This window comes from Limanda limanda, chromosome 6, assembly GCF_963576545.1.
Source record: "Limanda limanda chromosome 6, fLimLim1.1, whole genome shotgun sequence".
NCBI classification, from domain to species: domain Eukaryota; kingdom Metazoa; phylum Chordata; class Actinopteri; order Pleuronectiformes; family Pleuronectidae; genus Limanda; species Limanda limanda.
In genome coordinates, this window is record NC_083641.1 from 18,775,125 (window position 1) to 18,794,108 (window position 18,984).

Below are 18,984 nucleotides of genomic sequence, written 5' to 3' on the forward strand. Positions count from 1 at the left end.
TGCGCCATCACTTCAGACTTCAGTTGTACCTTCATGAACGTGCACAGCTCTGATCTCTGTGGGTTTTTCTCCCCTCAGTCTCCCAGACGGACTTTGCAGCGCACGTTTTCAGACGAGTCGCTGTGCAGCGGCCGCAGAGACGCCAGCTTTGCCAACTCTGAGAACCCGACGACTCCGACTGACGTGCTGTTCACCTGCACGCTGCCAACGCGCCGCCACGCCGTCACCTCCAACCACCTGCAGATCAAGAAGGGTCAGTTTATATTGATTGTTGTCAGGTTGGTTTTAGGCTGGTGGTTAAAAAACGTCCCCGCCACCACAGCTGTGTTGAGTTCACCAGCTGCCTAATGGTAGTTTGAAATCAGTCTGGTTATGAATGTGATGTACAAGGTATTTGTTTCCCATTAAAGCCTCGTAGATCCTCTTGTTTCCTGCTGAGGTTTGTTTACTAACTGAAGCTTCTCTCCTCATCTGTCCCCAGTGCCTCTATCTGCGTCTGAACTGTCCCTCACAGAGGTCAGGGACAAAGTCCCCCCCCTGAGGAGGCTGGATCCTGGGCTGATGCCTCTCCCCGACACTGCCTGTGGACTTGAGTGGTCCAGCCTGGTCATTGCTGCAAAAGCCTTCGAAGGTGAGGAAGGCAACACTTCAGGATTACAGTTGTTCAACTTAAGACTCAGGCTACATCCATACTAATACATTTTCATATTAAAATTGCATTTACACAAACACACCTGAAAACTCACATCATGTGACCATTCATGTTCATTGGGAATGTGCTTGCCGGTAGAAACAGGAAGCAGATTGTCTACACTGCAGCTGGTTGCTTGGTTACAGAGAATCTACAAACGATATGGAAAATTAATTTTGGCGGAGCGACGATGAGGTGGAACTCTTTCTGCATTCACAGCTGGTAGTCGTGTCGTGATAGATGAGAACCAATCATGAATAGAATGCAGGTGACTGTGCTCAGCAGGTTTGGATGTGATTAAATTAGCTGAAAATCTTCATATTAAAGTATGCATGTAAACCACTAGTCAGTTAAATGATACTAAATTTAACCAGTTTGTTATAGTAATAAATTTGCCAGATTAAAAAAGTATGAAGTCCTAAACCTCCTGGTGGTCATGAGATGTGTTGTCTGGATGTTTGAGGTCAACTGGTTTCACTGGGTCTCTGTCACACGACACTCCTGGGAAAGAAAGAACGAGAGATCCATGTATTCATCGACACCTTGTTCCCGACTGCTGTCCCTGGTGTCCTCTGCTTCCACTGAGACAAACACTTTAATCCACCGCCCGTCCTGCTGCTGTGTTCAGGTGCGACTGTGTCTCGTATCTCCAGGGACACGTATTTAAAGTCGGATCATGTGTCTCTATTGCAGCACAAAGAGCGGTTTCCCTCTTCTCCCTGACGGAGCCGCAGGTCGGAGGTCCTGACATGAGACCAGTCATAAGTCCTGTTCAGTTCCAAACTCCTCAGACGCCACGGACCACACCGACCCTCAGCAGGTACGTGACAAACATCAAACAAGCTCTACTTTCTCTTAAGTTCAGCTACACAACTTGAGAAATTCAACCCAACCAAATACTCATGGCTTTGTTGTAGCTCCAGGCGATTGTTTACTTAGTCTCTACTGCCACCCGGTGGTAGGTTGCTGAGGTAGCAGTAAATACTCCCCTGTGTATTCTCAGAGTTTGAGTTTGAGTGTTTACAGAGAGGGAGTTAATGCCATCAGGGAGCAGCAAGAGGAAATCCTTTTTATTTTTTGTTGAAACAATTATACCCAATGATAAATCCACACACCCACAAAATCAGCAAACCCTACCTTCCTGTATCACCTACATCTGTGTGTGTGTGTTTTCACAGTGACGAGCCCCCCCCCGAGGTGGCTGGCCGGCTCTACCACCTGGAGGTCATGTTGAAGCAGCTGAATAACGACCTGGAGAGAGTGAGAACTTTATTCTTTTTTATTCAGGAGGATTTTAACCAAGGACTTGATATTAATGTTTCATTCACACACACTAAACTACATGAACTATGTCACAGCGTATTAAATAATCTTCTTTTGATGAGTGAGCTCAAACCACAATAGGACTTGGACCAAAATACAAGTCAAATGATTTTTTTCTCAAATTTTAGGTATTTCTTATCATACTTATGTTTTGATTTTTTGGTTTTAATTAGTTATTTGATGCTATAAAAACAGGTTGAAACATCATGTTTAGTAATTAAGTATTTAGCATACAAACAACATAAGTAGATATTTCCCCAACTGTCAAACTACTCCTTCAATAACGGTGATAAAACATTCCAGTCGCTCTGAACTGAGAAATCGTCATTTCTTTTCTCCGCTCCTCATTGGTTCTCCTCTTGTCCTCCGCCAGGAGAAGAAGGATAAAGTCGTCCTGATGGCGGAGATGGCCGACCTGAGAGAGAACAACCAGCGTTTGCAGGAGGAGAGTGAGACAGCCAGCGAGCAGCTGCGCAAGTTCAACAACTTTTTCACCAACCCCAACAGCACAGGAAGTGACCACGGGGCTCACTCCTTAACGAACGACACGGACCCAAAGAGGGAGTGATCAACAGCTGCAGAAGAAGGAGAAGAAGAGTGTGATTCAGGCCTGAGGGAGGGCAAGTGTGAGAGGAATATTCTTTCAGGAGGCGGAGGTCAGTTACCTGACTCAGCTTCCACTGGACTGCCTTAAACCAGAGAGAGTCCGAAAAAGACTATTTTTGAAACGCTACACTCCCAGAAAGTCTCGCCGAGCAGAGACCCTCCCTCTCTTTTCTCTGAGCCTGTTTATTTTTATAAACTGAAGTCAAAGTCTTATATACTTTCTATATATGTATAAATATACTGAGTCTGCTACTATGCCGGAGTAGTGATGAGGAGAGGAGAACCGAACTGTTTTTGAGAACACTACATCACCTGGAGAGGCCTAATACTGTTCCTGCAGCGAAATCCGCCAAAAAGACTCATTACAGACTGCATCTCCCAGAATGCACTAGTAGTAATGGAAGCTCTACAGACATGGTACTGTAGATAGATGCCTGTGTGGTACAATTATCTTGTATCAATATTATCTATATTTTACTGATATTGCATAACGGTTGTACTAAAGAGGTGTGTGTGTATGTGTGTGCGTGAGAGAGAGAGAGAGAGACTGATGGTACAGTGAATATTCTGAAGCATTACTGCACATCAATGTTTGTGCTGAAGTCTTGATTTGTTTTATTGCCCTTCTGTGTGTGTGTGTGATGGTCTGTTTAAGAACAACTGATTAATGAACAAACAAGTTTACTGTAAAATGAAACTTGTGGGCCACAGAATTCTTCTTTCCTCCGTTTACGTGGATGAACCGTGGCCCACACATGTGAAACAACAAGCCGTCAGAGAGTCGAGTGAGTGGGATCAGTCGATGTCAGAAGCTCAGTGACGCCCACATCATATCTCTGATGAAGTGCGTTGTTCAGAATCTCCAGTAGTGCCGTATCATCTCAGATCTCAACGTACTGGATGAATATTTTAACCCCAGAACTTTTAGCTGAGACTTTAAGACTTTTTTTCCTCTTCTTTAAAACAATACACTTATTTTCTTTCTTGCAGATAAAAAAGATTGATGCCACTATTACTTTAGGCCGGCCTGGTTGCCTGGCAACTGGTGTTACACAGAATTATGAGATTTAAGCAACTTTTTTATCGTAATATTTTTCCGTGTACTTGGTTTTAAATAGCTGTGACCAATCCTGGCAATCCTCACTGTATTTATAAAAACAAACAAGATGTTAAAAGGAGAGCTTTACAAATGCTTATTGGTGGATTTTGTTCAATCTTATAACGCTTTAATATCAGTATAATAAATTATTGAAATGTTAAATGTGTTCGCAAACAAAAACAATAATCCTTTTCATTAAGTTATGCTGTGTTGTACAAATGAAGCCCCATCTTTCAGCCTGTATTTGTTTACATTTTGGCCTTTGCTGTTAGTTCCTGTTCATGCTGTGAACAAAACAAATACATTACTTTGATGTAGAAAACTCAAAAAACATGATAAAGCTCTCGACCCTTTGCTGTTTTCTAAGAAGGTTTTTTGAATGTTTACCCTCATTGGACATTGGAGAAATAATGGTATCGTCGGAAAGTCCCATTGAAAACATGTGTATCGTGTCTGCATGTTGACTGAGTTATAACAAACTAATTGTTTTGACAAAAAGGGGCAAACCTTAATAACCAAACCAGGTAGTGGACAAACATGAGTGGCATCAATCGTTAAACTTAGGAAAACGATTAAGTGTATTTCTCAAAACCTCTAAACTCTTCCTGTAACTGCGTCACCTGTGTGTGTCTGTGTGTGTGTGTGTGTGTGTGTTCTCATCAGAATGAAGCGAGGTCACCAGTCATGTGTGTTGATAGAAAAACATTTACTGTACATGAAAATTCACTGGACAACACTGACGCTCCTTCCCATCAGAACCAGTGTGTGTGAGAGGATTCGTCCACGTGTTCTGAACACAAGACACTTATTTATACAGCGAGCTGGCTTAAGGATATTATCTACTATATCTATTTTTCATACAGAACTGTGAGTGTGTGTGTGAGTGGATGCTGGTACTGAATGACGACCCATCCCTGCAGAGGAAGTTTCTTTTCCCGTCTCACTTCATTAATTGACTGATGAAACTGTTCTGAACTCTCAGCCCAGATGAGCAGTAACATTTTTCCTCCCTGGTCTGACTGGATCGGGTTGTTTTGAACTTTCCAACTCGCTCAGGTTTCTCAATATGCTGTTAACAAGGACGCTGCACCATCAGTGGGGGGGCGGGTGATGTACTGTGAGACTATCAGAGATTTTCCCTTTAATATCTCTGGGTTCATTGTAGGTAAATCGGGGTTGTAATTCATTTGCTGGATTTGTTTAAAAACATAAAACAGTTTCCACATAATGTTTATTATGTCAATATCAAAAAATGGCATATGCAGTGATAAAGGATTTGTATCTGTTTAACCCGTTGTTGCGCAGTTTCAATTCAGTGACCCACTCCTCCTCCTCCTCTTCCTCCTCCTGCTCCTGCTCCTCCTCTCCCGCAGCTTCGCAGGTGCCGCTGTGATTTTAGTCTTAATCTTTACTTTGCTAATGTAAAAGGGGCAAGGTTTCTTTTTTTATACATATATATATATATAAATTTTGTTCATGTTCTGTATAATTTTATGCTATTTATAGCATACACAACACCCTGTTGAACAAATCAATAATGCATTATTAAGGTTTATGGTTAATATTGTAAAACTACGTTTGTTTTTAGATGTTAAATATTTTGATAATTTATTTTTTAACACGTTGGCCGCTGTCAGATGATAGTGAAGACGAGAGGGTACTGTGTGTGTGTGTGTATGTTTTTTTTGACGTTTTACTTCTGATTCCTGTACAAAGTTGATTTGTATGATTCTTTCGGGGGGGTTTCTGACGTCATCTTTTCTTTGTGCGTCGCTCATGTGGCGGCAGCACAGACAAACCGTTTGTTCATTGTTTTCTTTGGGTTGTAATAATGACTTGTACATTTAAAAGTGTAAATTATGTTTTCATTATTTTATAAAAAATATATTAAAAACAACGATCAGATCATTTGTTGGTTCATTCTTTGAGATGCAAGTTTTTTGTTCCTCATAAGTGGCTGCAATTCAGATTTGTTTAAATGCACATGAAAGAGCTGAATTTAGAAACTTTATTTCTTTGACCAAAAGTCCAAAACACCACGAATTTATTCTGTTTTAGAACAAGAACAAAACAGCAAATACTCAAATTTTGAAGCTGGAACCAGTGTTACTTGATTTAATATAGTTTATCAGCGGATTCAATAAAAGTTATTTCATGAATAGACTCTAAATGTCAAGATTGAAGTCAAACTAAATGAGAATTTTTTTCTGAATATTGCACCAGAAGAATATTTTGTCAAAACACCTCTTGTAGACAAATTCTTTATTAGCAAAATAAAACCTAAGATATTTGCCACTTGATCTTGATCACAGCAGTTTCAGACTGTTCACATCTCTATTACTTGAGGGTTGCGACTTTTTTCAGGGTTCATACACATTTTGACCAATGGATTTCCGTGACTTTTCAATAACTTTAGACCAAATTTCCATGACCGAACATTTTGTGAAAGCTCAGTGTATACGCGACAATGTCGTATTCAAACTTAAAATGAGAATTCCAAGGCATACAGTATACCTTAAATGATACAAACCCAAGTATGCCTGCCTATATTTTGAGCGTATTTCTTTAAAAGCATATGAATTATTTAAAACTCAGCATAAATTAAATAGGGATGGGCATTCGATTAAATTGTCTTAATCGATCGCTGGGAGAATTAACGATCTATTTTCCATTAATCATTAATATTTTTATATTAAAATTCGCTATTTATAGGCCAAATAAAAATGCAGTGAATAGAATAAAATAGTTTTCATCGATGAAAAAATTTAACTTACGAAATTCTTAATCAATTAATCGATCGCCTATTAATTATGCCCATCCCTAAATTGAACGACATGAAAATATGATAAATTTCCATGACTTTTGGGAGATTATTTTTTTCCATGACTTTTCCAGGCCTGAAAAAACACATTTTAAAATTCCAGGTTTTGCATGACCGTGGGAAGCCTGTTTTTTAATTTTAGTTTGTGTTTAATACGATAAGTGGGTTAGCATCAGCCTGAGAACCTGCACTTTGAATAAAGTTAAGTTTCCCCGGTGCATATAAACACAATGAAACATGACTTATGAAGCTTTAATTTTTTATTACAAAGTTATTAGATTTCCAACATAAAATAAAGTTTGTGTTAAGTACATGTAGTTTTCCCATTGACATCTGTGAGTAAACAGGACATGTCATTAAATTCATTCTATACATTTAAACAATGTCCCACAGTGAGCCAGAGAAGGAGTCATGAAAAATGCTTTGTAGATTTGTGAATCTTTGAGAGTGAAGCACCAAGAAAACATCCTGTTCATCACCCAAGAGATTCAGCATCAAGTCAGAGCCGGCGAACACACAGAGTTTCAGCAGATACAGAGAGAAACGAGTGGAGAGAGGAAATGATTAGGATCCACACATGAGGCAATCGTCTTTGTTCTCCAGAGAACAAACCATGGCGGCCGTGTTCAGCGCTTTGAGCTCCTCCTCCGAGACTTTGTCTGGCTGCGCCTCCTTCATGGTCTCCTTGTTCAGGGTGAACTGGATGGGGTTGGCGGCAGGCTTCGTCCTCAGGTAGTACATCCCTGTCTTCAGACCCTGTGGAGAGAGAGAGGACACAGGTTAACGTGCTGCACCGGGGGTTTTCAACAATTTATTATATTTCCAGGACAAACTAAAACTGTTAAGGGTTGTCCCTCTTTTCTGATTTGTCCTGCAGACGTCACTCACTTGTTTCCAGCCGAAGAAGTGCATGCTTGTCAGTTTGCCGTAGTTGGGCTCGGCGATGTGGATGTTCATGGACTGGCTCTGGTCGATGTAGGCGCCGCGGTCGGCCGCCATCTTCAGCACCGTCTTCTGGGAGATTTCCCAAACTGTTTTATAAAGCTCCTTCAGATCGTCTGGAATCTCCTTGATGTCCTGTTGACAAAAGAAAAAATATAAACACCTCAGATTTAAGTGGTCGGTAAAAAAATAAGTCATCATGAATGCTCATCTTCTTAATAGATGAATCTACCAATGTTTACTTTAGTATGAATCTGACAAATGAATCCACAACAAAATGATTAACTCAGCATCTTGAAGAGGGGAATTTGATTGATTACCTGAATGGATCCGTTGTGACCGATCAGCTGGTTCTTCATCTCCTCGCCCCACAGCCCTCGCTCCGTCAGGTCTTTGAGCAGATGGGGGTTGACGATCTGGAACTCTCCGGACAGGACCCTGCGGGTGTAGATGTTGCTGGTGTAGGCCTCGATGGACTCGTTGTTGCCCAGGATCTGGGCGGTGGAGGCCGTGGGCATCGGCGCCAGCAGCAGGCTGTTCCTCACGCCGTGCTTGGCGATCTTCTCCTTCAGCAGCTTCCAGTCCCACAGGTCGGTGGGCGTCTTCTCCCACATGTCGTACTGGAGGATGCCCTTGCTGACGGGGGAGCCGGCGTACGTGTCGTAGGGGCCCAGCTCGGCCGCCAGGTCGCAGCTCGCCTCCAGGGCGGCGTAGTAGATGGTCTCAAAGATCTGGATGTTCAGCAGCTGAGCCTCTGGGCTTTCGAAGGGGTAACGCATCAGGATGAAGCAGTCGGCCAGGCCCTGGACGCCGATTCCGATCGGCCTGTGGCGCTTGTTGGACTGGTCCGCCTCGGGCACTGGGTAGAAGTTAATCTCTATGATCTTGTTCAGGTTCTTCACGATAACCTTGGTCACAGACGCCAGTTTCTTGAAGTCAAAGGTCCGCTCGGGGGTGACGTACATGTTGAGAGCGATGGAGGCCAGGTTACAGACGGCGACCTCATCGCCACTGGAGTATTCGACGATCTCGGTGCAGAGGTTGCTGCACTTGATGGTGCCCAGGTTCTGCTGGTTGCTCTTCCTGTTGCAGGCGTCCTTGTAGAGCATGTACGGCGTGCCGGACTCCGTCTGGGACTCGATGATGGCGTGCCACACCTGCTGAGCCTTCACAACACGCTTGACCCGGCCCTCCCGCTCATATTGGGTGTAGAGCTTCTCAAACTCCTCCCCCCAGCACTCGTCCAGCCCGGGGCTCTCGCTGGGACACATCAGAGACCAGTCCTGGTTGCTCTCCACTCTCTTCATGAACAGGTCGGGGATCCACAGGCCGTAGAACAGATCTCTGGCTCTTTGCTCCTCCTTCCCCGTGTTCTTCTTCAGCTCCAGGAAGTCGAACACGTCAAAGTGCCACGGCTCCAGGTACATGGCGAAGGCGCCGGGCCGCTTGTTGCCGCCCTGGTCCACGTAACGTGCTGTGTTGTTGTAGACCCTCAGCATGGGGACGAGCCCGTTGGAGTTTCCGTTGGTGCCGGCGATGTAGCTCCCCGTTGATCTGATGCAGCTGACCGCCACGCCGATTCCTCCCGCTGACTTGGAGATGAGGGCGCACTGCTTCAGCGTGTCGTAGATGCCCTCGATGCTGTCGTCCTTCATGGTGAGCAGGAAGCAGCTGGACAGCTGAGGCCTGTTGGTTCCTGCGTTGAAGAGCGTGGGAGACGCGTGGGTGAACCACTTCTCTGAGAGCAGGTTGTAGGTCTCGATGGCGGCGTCGATATCTGTTTTGTGGATTCCGACAGAAACTCTCATGAGCATGTGCTGCGGCCGCTCCGACACTTTGCCGTTGATCTTCAGCAGGTAGGAGCGCTCCAGCGTCTTGAAGCCGAAGAAGTTGTAGGAGAAATCTCGGTCAAAAATGATGGCTGAGTTGAGGCGGTCTTTGTTGGCGAGAACGATGTCGAGGGTCTCCTTGGAGATCATGGGGGAGTGGCGTCTGTTCAGAGGGTTGATGTAGCTGTACAGGTCCTCCATCACCTCGCTGAACACCTTCTTCGTCTCCTTGTGCAGGTTGGAGACGGCGATCCGCGCGGCGAGGATGGCGTAGTCGGGGTGTTTGGTTGTGAGGGTGGCGGTGATCTCCGCAGCCAGCGTGTCCAGCTCCACGGTGGTGACGCCGCTGTACAGACCCTGGATCACCTTCATCGTGATCTGAGTCGGGTCCACGAACTCAGAGTTCAGCCCGTAGCAGAGCTTCTGGATACGAGAGGTGATCTTATCGAACATGATGCGCTCTTGGCGTCCATCTGAAAAACAAAACCACAATTAACATTAAAATCACAACTGGTGTTTTTAGAGATATTCAATATCAGGAAATGGCAGGGTTGTCATCGAAGAGTAAACAGATCTAAGTTCTGATCTGATAACATGTTTTTAAAGTATTTAGTTTCACCAAGACAAACCGGAAAGAAAAAAAAGTATCTTTGCAGCTCCAACACTTGCAAGTTGTTTGTAAAGCAGTGAAAACAATATTTCTGGTTGTTTAGCATTAGCCAGAACAAAATATCTGCAATTAATTTATGTCCAGCTGTTAACACACTTTATCAAATTGTTTTCCTTGTGTATTGAATGCTCTGGTATCAGACATGCAAAACCCAGGAATAAGAACTGTACCGGAAGAAGGAAATAAAGTATTGGCTCATCTCCAGTAACAATTAGACTAACTTTGATGACTCATGATCCATCCACAGTGATTGTCAGGAACAGGATGGACCACATTTATCACGCGATTGCAAATGTGAATTTAATGGTGCGTTTGGTACAAATGCAAATGTTACACGATAAAAGCCCTGTTATGAAATGAACGATTTACGACTATTTGAACACTTCACGGTTTGAGTTATGAAACTGTCACAGGGAGAGTTGAATTTGCATTAACACCGTGAGAAAGTGACTTCAACGGGACAAAGACAGGATCTACCTGAGGCAAAACAAATAGAATAAGATCATTAACACTGTTTAAATAAAAGGAGGGGCTCAGAAAGAAAAGACCCACCTCACATAACAACCCTTCCTCTATAAACGTGCCGTTATTCAACAATCAGGAGGTAAATAACACGTCTGATTCTTAGAGGAACTCATGTTATTCAGCCTTCACCTCACTGAGATCCACAGAGACACAAAAGATCATAACTTAAGTTTTTGGCGCCAACCGTGACAAAGGCTAAACATGGCTGAGCCCATCAACAACCATGTAAATCCACTGGAGCAGGTGGACTGAGATATCATGTCTGACTGTGTGCACGTCAACGTGTACGCGGATCAGCTGACTCACGCACACACAGTTTGTGCAGTTTGATGTAAAACCCGATCTGATGTGTGTACATCACAGTGAACACACAGTTAGCAGAGGAGCTAACAGAGGAGCTAACACAGGCCTGTTTCCCTCCGGCTCCAGAACAGCCACCCTCCCGGGACCTACCTCTCTTAATGACGTGCATGGTGGTACGGCGTGGTCTCTACTCGTCTCCCCGGGGAACAGTGCAGCTTCTCCGGCAGCTCCTTCAGCCTGTGGTCGGTGTCACGGTGCTCGGCTGGAGGGGACGTCCGCTCAGACTCTGTGGGGAACCCGCGAACTGCTCCTGAAACTCCCGCGAACGTCGCTTTTGTACGGAAGACGACAGCGGTGACGGTAGAGGTTTACACGCTGCTCGGCCAATCAGCAGCGAGAACCCGCCGGCTCTTCCTGTGTGAGGACCAATCAGAATAGTTTTAGATGACAGCTTCCGTTTCCTGTCTTTGAATCTGGCGGGACAGAAAAGTAGGTCAGTTTCTTCTTTTGTTGTTAATGCCAAACGATTTAGAAATGGGTGTGCTCTTATATTTATGTGTGTATTTCCATGTTACGCCCTATGTTTGTATATAGTTATATAGTGTTGTTTAATGATGTTTGATTTCAATAGTACCTAAAATAATCTACTTCATAAAAATAAACTATAAATGAGAGAAAACATAATGTAAATTGCAGGGTGCCTGTTTTTAATAAATGAGCTGACTGTGTTATGTAAGCACTTTATTCACAGATGTAAATATTTAACGGATGAAAGAATGAACTAAAGATATTTGCTGAATTTCCTCAAAGTTCTTCTTTCGTTTCTGGACTTGTGTATGCTCATTGTGTTTCACTTCTGTATCAACACTGATGTCACCTTGAATACGTCATATTTGGTTAAAGGTTTGTTTTTGTAGCAAGTATTTTCAATAATGACAAAAATGTAAATACAAAAGACCCACTTCCGGTAGGATTGTGTTATTTCCTGTCAAGTGCGGACATGTCTGTTGCGCGTATGCACACTGATATCTACTGCGCATGTTCCGGTGGAGGACGGAGGTCCGCCATCTTGTCTGCAGGTTGGATCTGCGGACATTGGGACTGAGGAAGAACACAAACGGTGAGATACAGAGTCTGAAGAATATTGAATAAAGTCTGAGTAACTTTGTTTGGCTTTGATTAGATGTTATATATCTACCTCAGGGTGTTTTATGGACACAGTCAGAATTCCCAGTGAGTCCAACTGATGTTACCAAGTCAGTGTCATAGTTACAGGCATGTATCTGTAATTACTTCTTAAAAATATGTAGTTAAACCAGTTTAATGTGGACAACAAAATGTTTAAATTCCGCTACATGAGCTCGCTGTGGCAGCAGAGGATGACAGCATGGCCTTCACCCCCCCCGTGGTATATCCTGATCTGCTCCACCACTAACCAGTGTGGGACCTGACTCAGTTCCTGTCAGGAGATTCAAGATTCAAGATTTTTATTGTCAAATGCACAGAGACAACATGAAGCAGTCGCTGGCAATGAAATACTTGGGTCAAAGGCTCTCTTTAAGCAATGCTCAGTAATTTCAACCAAAAAAAATAAAATAGAAATAGAAATAGTATAAAATAGAATATCAATAAAATAGAATATCAATAATTTAAAATACCAAATAAAATTTTTTTTTTATATATATATATATATATATATGTTAAAAATAATCTACAATGACTTGAACTGTTCTTCCAGATGCACCCGTCTATAATCGAGGCTGGAGGACGGCTGCAGAGCACCTCCTTCCCCGGCTGGGCCCAGCTGGGTTGTCCCCTGTGCCCCAAGTTCAGCACAGCACAGGGAGAGACACTACGGAGACACCTGGGGGCCCACGTGCAGAATGCAGTGCATCTCCAAGGTGGGTCGATGAGAAGCGTCTGCTGGAAAATGACACTTTCACATGTGTAATGTTGAGTAGCACTACTCTGGGCAACAATGTAAAATATTAGGTCAGTAGATCACCTTTGGCAAGTAATTTTTTCAGGAGAGAGGCTTTCATTAAGGTTTTTCATCTAAATATTACAAATTGTATATATTGTATTTATTTAGATCAGGTTCGGTCCTCTCTATGGACGCTGGCATGTTTTTTACAGTAGCCCAAATTAGACAAACTAACCTTTTGAGTTTTTATGACAACTGAAGGCTGCCATAGGTTCTGCTTCAGGATTGGAAGGGAAGGGGAGGGTGAGGTGAGGTGAAGTGAGGTGAGGTGAGGGGCATTCAGGTGCAACATGCAACTTCACCACTAGATATCACCAAATTCTACACCCTGAAACTTTAATTTTATGTGGTACAGTGGAAACTATTGTTGGAGTTGAGAAAATGCATATATGTTTTGTGTATGTTCTGTCTAAAAAGTAAAGTCACACCTTTATGTTGGATTACTCTTTCTCTGCAGACACTATCATTTGCAGATGCAACCTGTCCTGCAGAGACACGGGTCATTACCACTGTCCAAGCTGCACAAAAACAATTGTGCGCAAAAGAGATATCACCTCACACGTGACTGGATGTCAGAGACCATGTGATAAAGTACCACCGCCATGTGAAACACCTTCCTCTCAGTCAGCTGACGTCAGCCAATCTGCACCTTCATCATCATCATTGGTCTTCACCTCCTGTGCTTCCCAAGAGAAGTCTGCAGAACCTCCAGGATGCACATCTTCAGAACATGACTCGGAGCCTCACTCTCCCCTATCTGCTCCAGAGGATTCAATCACAAAGGAAGACCACTGTTACACACTTTGTCCCAAAGCTTCACTCCCGTCCCCTTCTGCTGCACCACAGTCTCCTCCACCACAGTCTTCTCCACCAGCCTCAGCCTCCCCCCCAAAGGCCTCTGAGCTGGATTTATCACCCGGGGAAGAAGTCAGTGCTGCTGCTGCACGCTCTGAAACAACAGAGATGACATGTTTTCGTGTGGCAAATTTGAAATCAGTGAAGTGTCCTCACTGCTCCATTGTTCTTTACAAAAAAAATCTGTCCGTACACATGCAGAGGAAACATGCAACGCTCAGAGACATCCCAGGTTCATCTCACCTGGAATATGTTGATAGGAGTTGTAGCACAGGGACAGCGGTACCAAGCAGAGGTCACCTGAGCCGGGGGGAGTCAGTTGTTATCATCTTATTAAAAAAAATAAACAAATGACTGAATAAATAACACTGAGTTCACAAACTTTTTTGCATGTGAGAAATATTGACTCTTGTGCAAGGGTTTTTCAAACTTTACAGAATGAATGAGGGGAGTGGTTGGAAAACGGGAGGTAGAGAAAATGTACTGGGGGTGTTTTGGTATTTTATTGGATTATCATTGAAACATTGAACATATATAAAACATTCCTATATATAAATATACAGGAATATAAATGGAATGGCACAATGTGGGAAAGCCAAACAAGACACTTCTTTATGGTCTTAAATAAGAAGATGTACTGGGGGGAATTAGGGTGTTTTTTTGGATTATTATTAAATATTGAACATATATAGAACATTCTTTACAAATATTAATGGAATTGTACAATGTGGGAAAGCCAAACAAGACACTTCTTAATGGTGTCAAATCAGAAGATACACTAGGGGGCGGTATGAGCGTGTTTTCCTCCGGTGATGAAGACGAAGAAGTGAGCCTAATATGGACAGAACCAGGAGGTGAAGCTGCTCAGACACAAAGACACTAAACCCCGGGTCTGATCCCTGAGTCACTGCGGTGGTTTGATGAAGGAGAAGTAGGTGGATATTAAAAGTCAATCACGGATCGATCAGATTTACAGGAGAGTTTGTGTTTGTTTAGGAAGAAGTTCAGCAGTTTGTTGTTAGCATCCGAGCTGTTAGCCGAGCTGTCAGAGTTAGCTTGAGTTAGTATGGAGGGTTTCTAACAGCTGCTGCCACTTCCTGCTTCTTGCAAAGTTATTCCCTTACTTCCTACGTGGCTTCATTTGGAAGGACCAGTACGGACATGTCAGTAGAGTGCTCCCTGTCACCTCCTCTTCCTCCACCACCACCTCCTGCTCCTGCTCCTCCTCCTCCTCCTCCTCCAGCAGACAGGAAGAAGAAGCTGTTTCAGACCATAGCCAGCAGCAGGAGCCCAGTGGAGGGAGACCACACTGAGGCCTGCTCCCTGCTCAGCCAGAGGCACAGCAGGTGAGAGGCACTGGGAGGAAACACTGCACTGGTCCCATTGAACATCTGATTACTCTGGTCTCATTGTCTGGAATCTGGTTAAACATCACATAAACTGATACAAGTTTCTCTGAGCAAAGACGAATAAATAACACTTTCCTCCCTGAGTCCATTAACCGGCCCTGTGCTTAATTCAACCTTCCAGCATTTTACTCCTTAATTTATACTAAGTTGCCTTCTTTACTATAAATTCTGTGAGAAATAAACCAAAGTGTCGAGTAGTGCCCTCTCTCGCAATGTTAAGGACTGAATTCCTGGATCCATCTCATTGACTTGTATCTCCTTCCACTAAGGCGCCACGTGGTTAGTTTTTGCGTTAGCCTGCCAAAAAACACACAGACGCTGATGAAAACAAATTAAAAAGTGTTTCCTAATATTTTGTCCATCCCACTGGTAGATGTGTCGAAACACGCAGCCACCATCAAGTAAACATGGACTACACCACAAATATGTGTACTGTGTGGGCTGTTGAACTAGATTCTAACAGATTGAACCTTTGTTCTAAATAAGCTGTTTACTTTGACTTTGGACAGTATGATGACACAGTCGTTCTAATGGAAGCGTGTTTGTTTATGTTACATGATGATCTTGGCTTCAGTTTTCGGAAGGACCTGCAGTGGATCCTGGTGAACACATACGTGCCTTCTCTCATCCAGGATGGTCCTCAGTGAGTGGGAGTACAATCAGACCATTATGTCATTAATCTGGCCTGAATGCTTTGGTGTTTATATATTAAAGTGACATATTAACCGAGGTGTGACTTCAACCATTTACCTTTCAGGTGTGGTCTGGTGGCTTTGTGGATGGCTGCTCACCTGCGTCAGCCACGGCTCAGTGTGGTCATGGAGGCCGTGGTTCAGACGGCACTGAGAAGAGGATACACAGCGCAGGGGGAAATGTTTTCAGGTAACAAGATAATGTGTAAAGTGTTTGTTTGAACAAAATGAGAGTGTGAAACAAGAGTAAAGAGAGGTGTGTTCCTGTCATCTTGGAATCGCTTGACAAAGCCCTGAATCCTCTCAAAGGCTAAATAAATACCAAGGAATCCCTAGGTGTCACTAGAAGAGCAAATATGACATTTAGTTGAAAGGGCAAGATGCAGGATGTTATTTAGAATGTGAAGGGTTAGGTTTGTTTTCTTGGTGATTCACTTGTTCACATATTTACACTCTCACTCTGTGTTGAGTTTTCAGCTGGATGTTTTTTTTAATGATCTCATTAAGGTTTTTGTTTTGCCAGCCAACAACATGGCCCTTCTGGCAGAAGAGGTGTGCGGCTGCAAGGCCGAGCTGCTGTCTGGAGGTTTGAGTGGTGACAACGCTACAGCTGTGATCACACATCTGTGGGGGGGACAGCCCGTTCTCCTCCCGTATCCTGAACCCAAGAGAAACCAAAAGTCTTTTTACTGCTGATGGACAAGCAACTGACTCGAATTGGCTGCTTAGTGTTGGCTTAGCGTTTTTCTATAAGGTTATGGATTAGCAAGACAGTGGGAAAATGTAGGCAGCCAGTGGGATCCCCTAATATCTCCCTCCCTCGTGATTATTCTATCACGTGCAGAGCAAGAAGTCTCTTGTGCTTTTCCCTTTTTCCGACAGCCAGCGTTTGTAGAAAACACTGCAGCCTGTGTGGATTTGTGTACATGTCAGCTGATAATGAACAACAAAGTGTTATCACGTTTGAGTAGAGGGTGTCCCCGTTAGAGAGAAACTTACTATTTTCTTTCACGTTTAGCATCTTTCTCGGTCACACTTCTTCACATAATGATTTAATTCACAAAGAGGTTGTTTTCTTTATGTTAAGAATTGCAATCGGCTGATGTATCCATATAAGATCCATATCCATATCAACCAGGCTGTGCTGTCAGTTATATGAGAACCGATCACACTGTAAAAGTCTTTGACAGGAAGTACAGATACGACGAGGACTACAACCACGAGCCGTGCCAGCGCAGTGGCCACAGGGCGCACTGGGCCGTCGCCTCAGGTAAGACTGGATATCGCTCATTAACCAGTAGGACGCTTTGTAAAGATGGTTCAGAAAAACCAGGCTGATTCTTGTATGTTGAAGCTGGTTTGGAGCTGATCTAAGTTCCTGCGCTCTACTTGTAACTTCTGACACTGTCGGTTCAGATTCAACTTTGAGTGATGTGAGGTTTATTTGCGTTATTATTGCTGCTGAAAATTCACTCATAGGTTTGAACATATAAGATGCAACATACAATTGGATCCTAGTAATTTGTTTCATAGGAAGACAAGATAATTGGTATATTTTGTAAATGTATTTGGAGACAAAGAGAATAGAAATTGTAATTTATTAATATATTTCAAAGAACATACACTTACTGAAATACTGTGCTGATCCTTTAACGGAAAAAGAGCTGACCTTGGATTTTAAACCAATTTAATTAGATTCATTCTATGTCATTATGTGAAATTAATTTTACTGCACATCTATTGGGCGGATTGATGTGCTCCTCTGGAGGGATACGTTTCCATGGTGACCTTGTCAGATTTATTTTAAACACATTAATGAGACAGAATATCCTGAGAATATGTCAGATTTACAGATGTAAACCTGATTTAACTGTTAATCTTCCCCTCAGGGCTCTATGTCGCTCACACTTACAGATTCCTTTCTTTCCAGGAGTTGTCCTCGGGTTGGATCAGGGGAGTGTGAGCAGTAGTGGCGCCCAGCCTGATCCCAGTCTTCCCTGGCTTCACCTGCCCAGCGACCCCAGTTCCCCTTGTCCCGTCCGCAGCCCGGGGCTCAGAGAGGTCTACGTGCTGGCTAAGCAGGGTAAAAGCCTGCGCTACCAGCTGTGGAGCCTGGACAGCGTGGCTCGGAGCAACGAGCAGCTGAGGACCATGGACCCTCAGAGAGCCGGGGACGGGAGCCGGTATGTGGTTCCCAGCGGAGACGTGGAGGCCGGGCTGGCTGGGCAGGCGGTGCTGCTGCACACGAGGACACAGGAGCAGTAATAAGTGTTGCTGCTGTTTGAATCTCCGATGTAAACTGCAATTGAGAACATGCAGGGAACAATTCAAAGTTATAGTGAGAAGCTGAGTGGCATCACAGTGGATTCCTATGATGCAGCATGAGTGAACCTACAGTAAAGAAACTGTATTTATCCCAATGCTGATGCAGCCTGGTTGTTGAGTCTACTAGTGATGGGTGCTATGAGAACATTTAGAGCAAACTGCTATTTGAACAAACCTCAGGGAGATTTCTCTTCGTATAAGGCCTCAGTGGAGAAAGTGGGTAAATGATATATAATATAATGATGAATGAGAGGCTCTTTAAATGCAGTAAGTCCTGAAGAATACATGAACTCCGTGTTACCTCATTAATGTTCAGCAAAAAATCGGATCATGATCTCCGTTTGAAGTGCCTGTAGTGTAAACATGAGGTGTCTATTATTTATGAATAGCACATGATTTTATATATTAATTGCACAATGTAAAGCTCACAGTGGTGCAGGCTACAAATAATGTAGCTGAACGATATGCGATGTGTTTTAAACATGACAGTATGTAAAGCTGTTCAAGTAGACCTCCCAAATTAACATGTGAAATTATGACAATGCAAATGGACAGAATATGAGTATTTTAATCACAATTATAAATTACATATAATGTGAAAAGACCAGTTACACACCCATAGACCACAACTGAACTGAATTCAAACTAAGAAACTGCAGCTGTTTTTATGGAGAATTACATTTTTGTGTGGCAGCTTTAAAACATGATGAAATCATCCCAGAGTGAATGTGATGTTTATACAATAAATGGTTTTGTTTCCATCTGCGTTTTGTTTGTTAGCAAGATTACACAAATACTCCAGAACTGATTTCCTTTTAAATTGTATTAGGTAATGGGGCATGACCATAGACTGTATATCAGAGCATGACCCAGGGAAGAACCCATAACATGTTTGTGCAGATCTGGATCT

The 18,984-nt window shown here is 43.3% G+C and overlaps 3 protein-coding genes across 3 annotated transcripts in view; 2 read left to right on the forward strand and 1 right to left on the reverse strand.

The window, feature by feature from the left end:
- Positions 1-5,624, forward strand: part of sipa1l3 (signal-induced proliferation-associated 1 like 3) — a 64,781-nt gene extending 59,157 nt beyond the window's left edge. Inside the window, exons 20-24 of the mRNA XM_061072880.1 lie at positions 79-253; positions 482-631; positions 1,385-1,511; positions 1,870-1,951; positions 2,388-5,624. Coding sequence (XP_060928863.1) covers positions 79-253; positions 482-631; positions 1,385-1,511; positions 1,870-1,951; positions 2,388-2,582 — 729 coding nt within the window. The 3' untranslated portion in view covers positions 2,583-5,624. The remainder of the gene's footprint in view (positions 1-78; positions 254-481; positions 632-1,384; positions 1,512-1,869; positions 1,952-2,387) is intronic.
- A 1,173-nt stretch (positions 5,625-6,797) lies between these two features.
- On the reverse strand, positions 6,798-11,094 carry LOC133003805 (ribonucleoside-diphosphate reductase large subunit). The gene is made up of 4 exons (XM_061073619.1): positions 10,960-11,094; positions 7,803-9,784; positions 7,429-7,617; positions 6,798-7,296 (listed from the first exon to the last, which is right to left on the reverse strand). Exons 1-4 carry the CDS (start codon positions 10,976-10,978, stop codon positions 7,105-7,107), a joined length of 2,382 nt encoding a protein of 793 aa, XP_060929602.1. The 5' UTR covers positions 10,979-11,094; the 3' UTR covers positions 6,798-7,104.
- Positions 11,095-14,491: 3,397 nt separating this feature from the next.
- On the forward strand, positions 14,492-18,835 carry actmap (actin maturation protease). The gene is made up of 6 exons (XM_061073621.1): positions 14,492-14,994; positions 15,632-15,700; positions 15,815-15,939; positions 16,273-16,402; positions 16,949-17,019; positions 17,680-18,835. Exons 1-6 carry the CDS (start codon positions 14,810-14,812, stop codon positions 18,012-18,014), a joined length of 915 nt encoding a protein of 304 aa, XP_060929604.1. The 5' UTR covers positions 14,492-14,809; the 3' UTR covers positions 18,015-18,835.
- Positions 18,836-18,984: the final 149 nt, after the last annotated feature.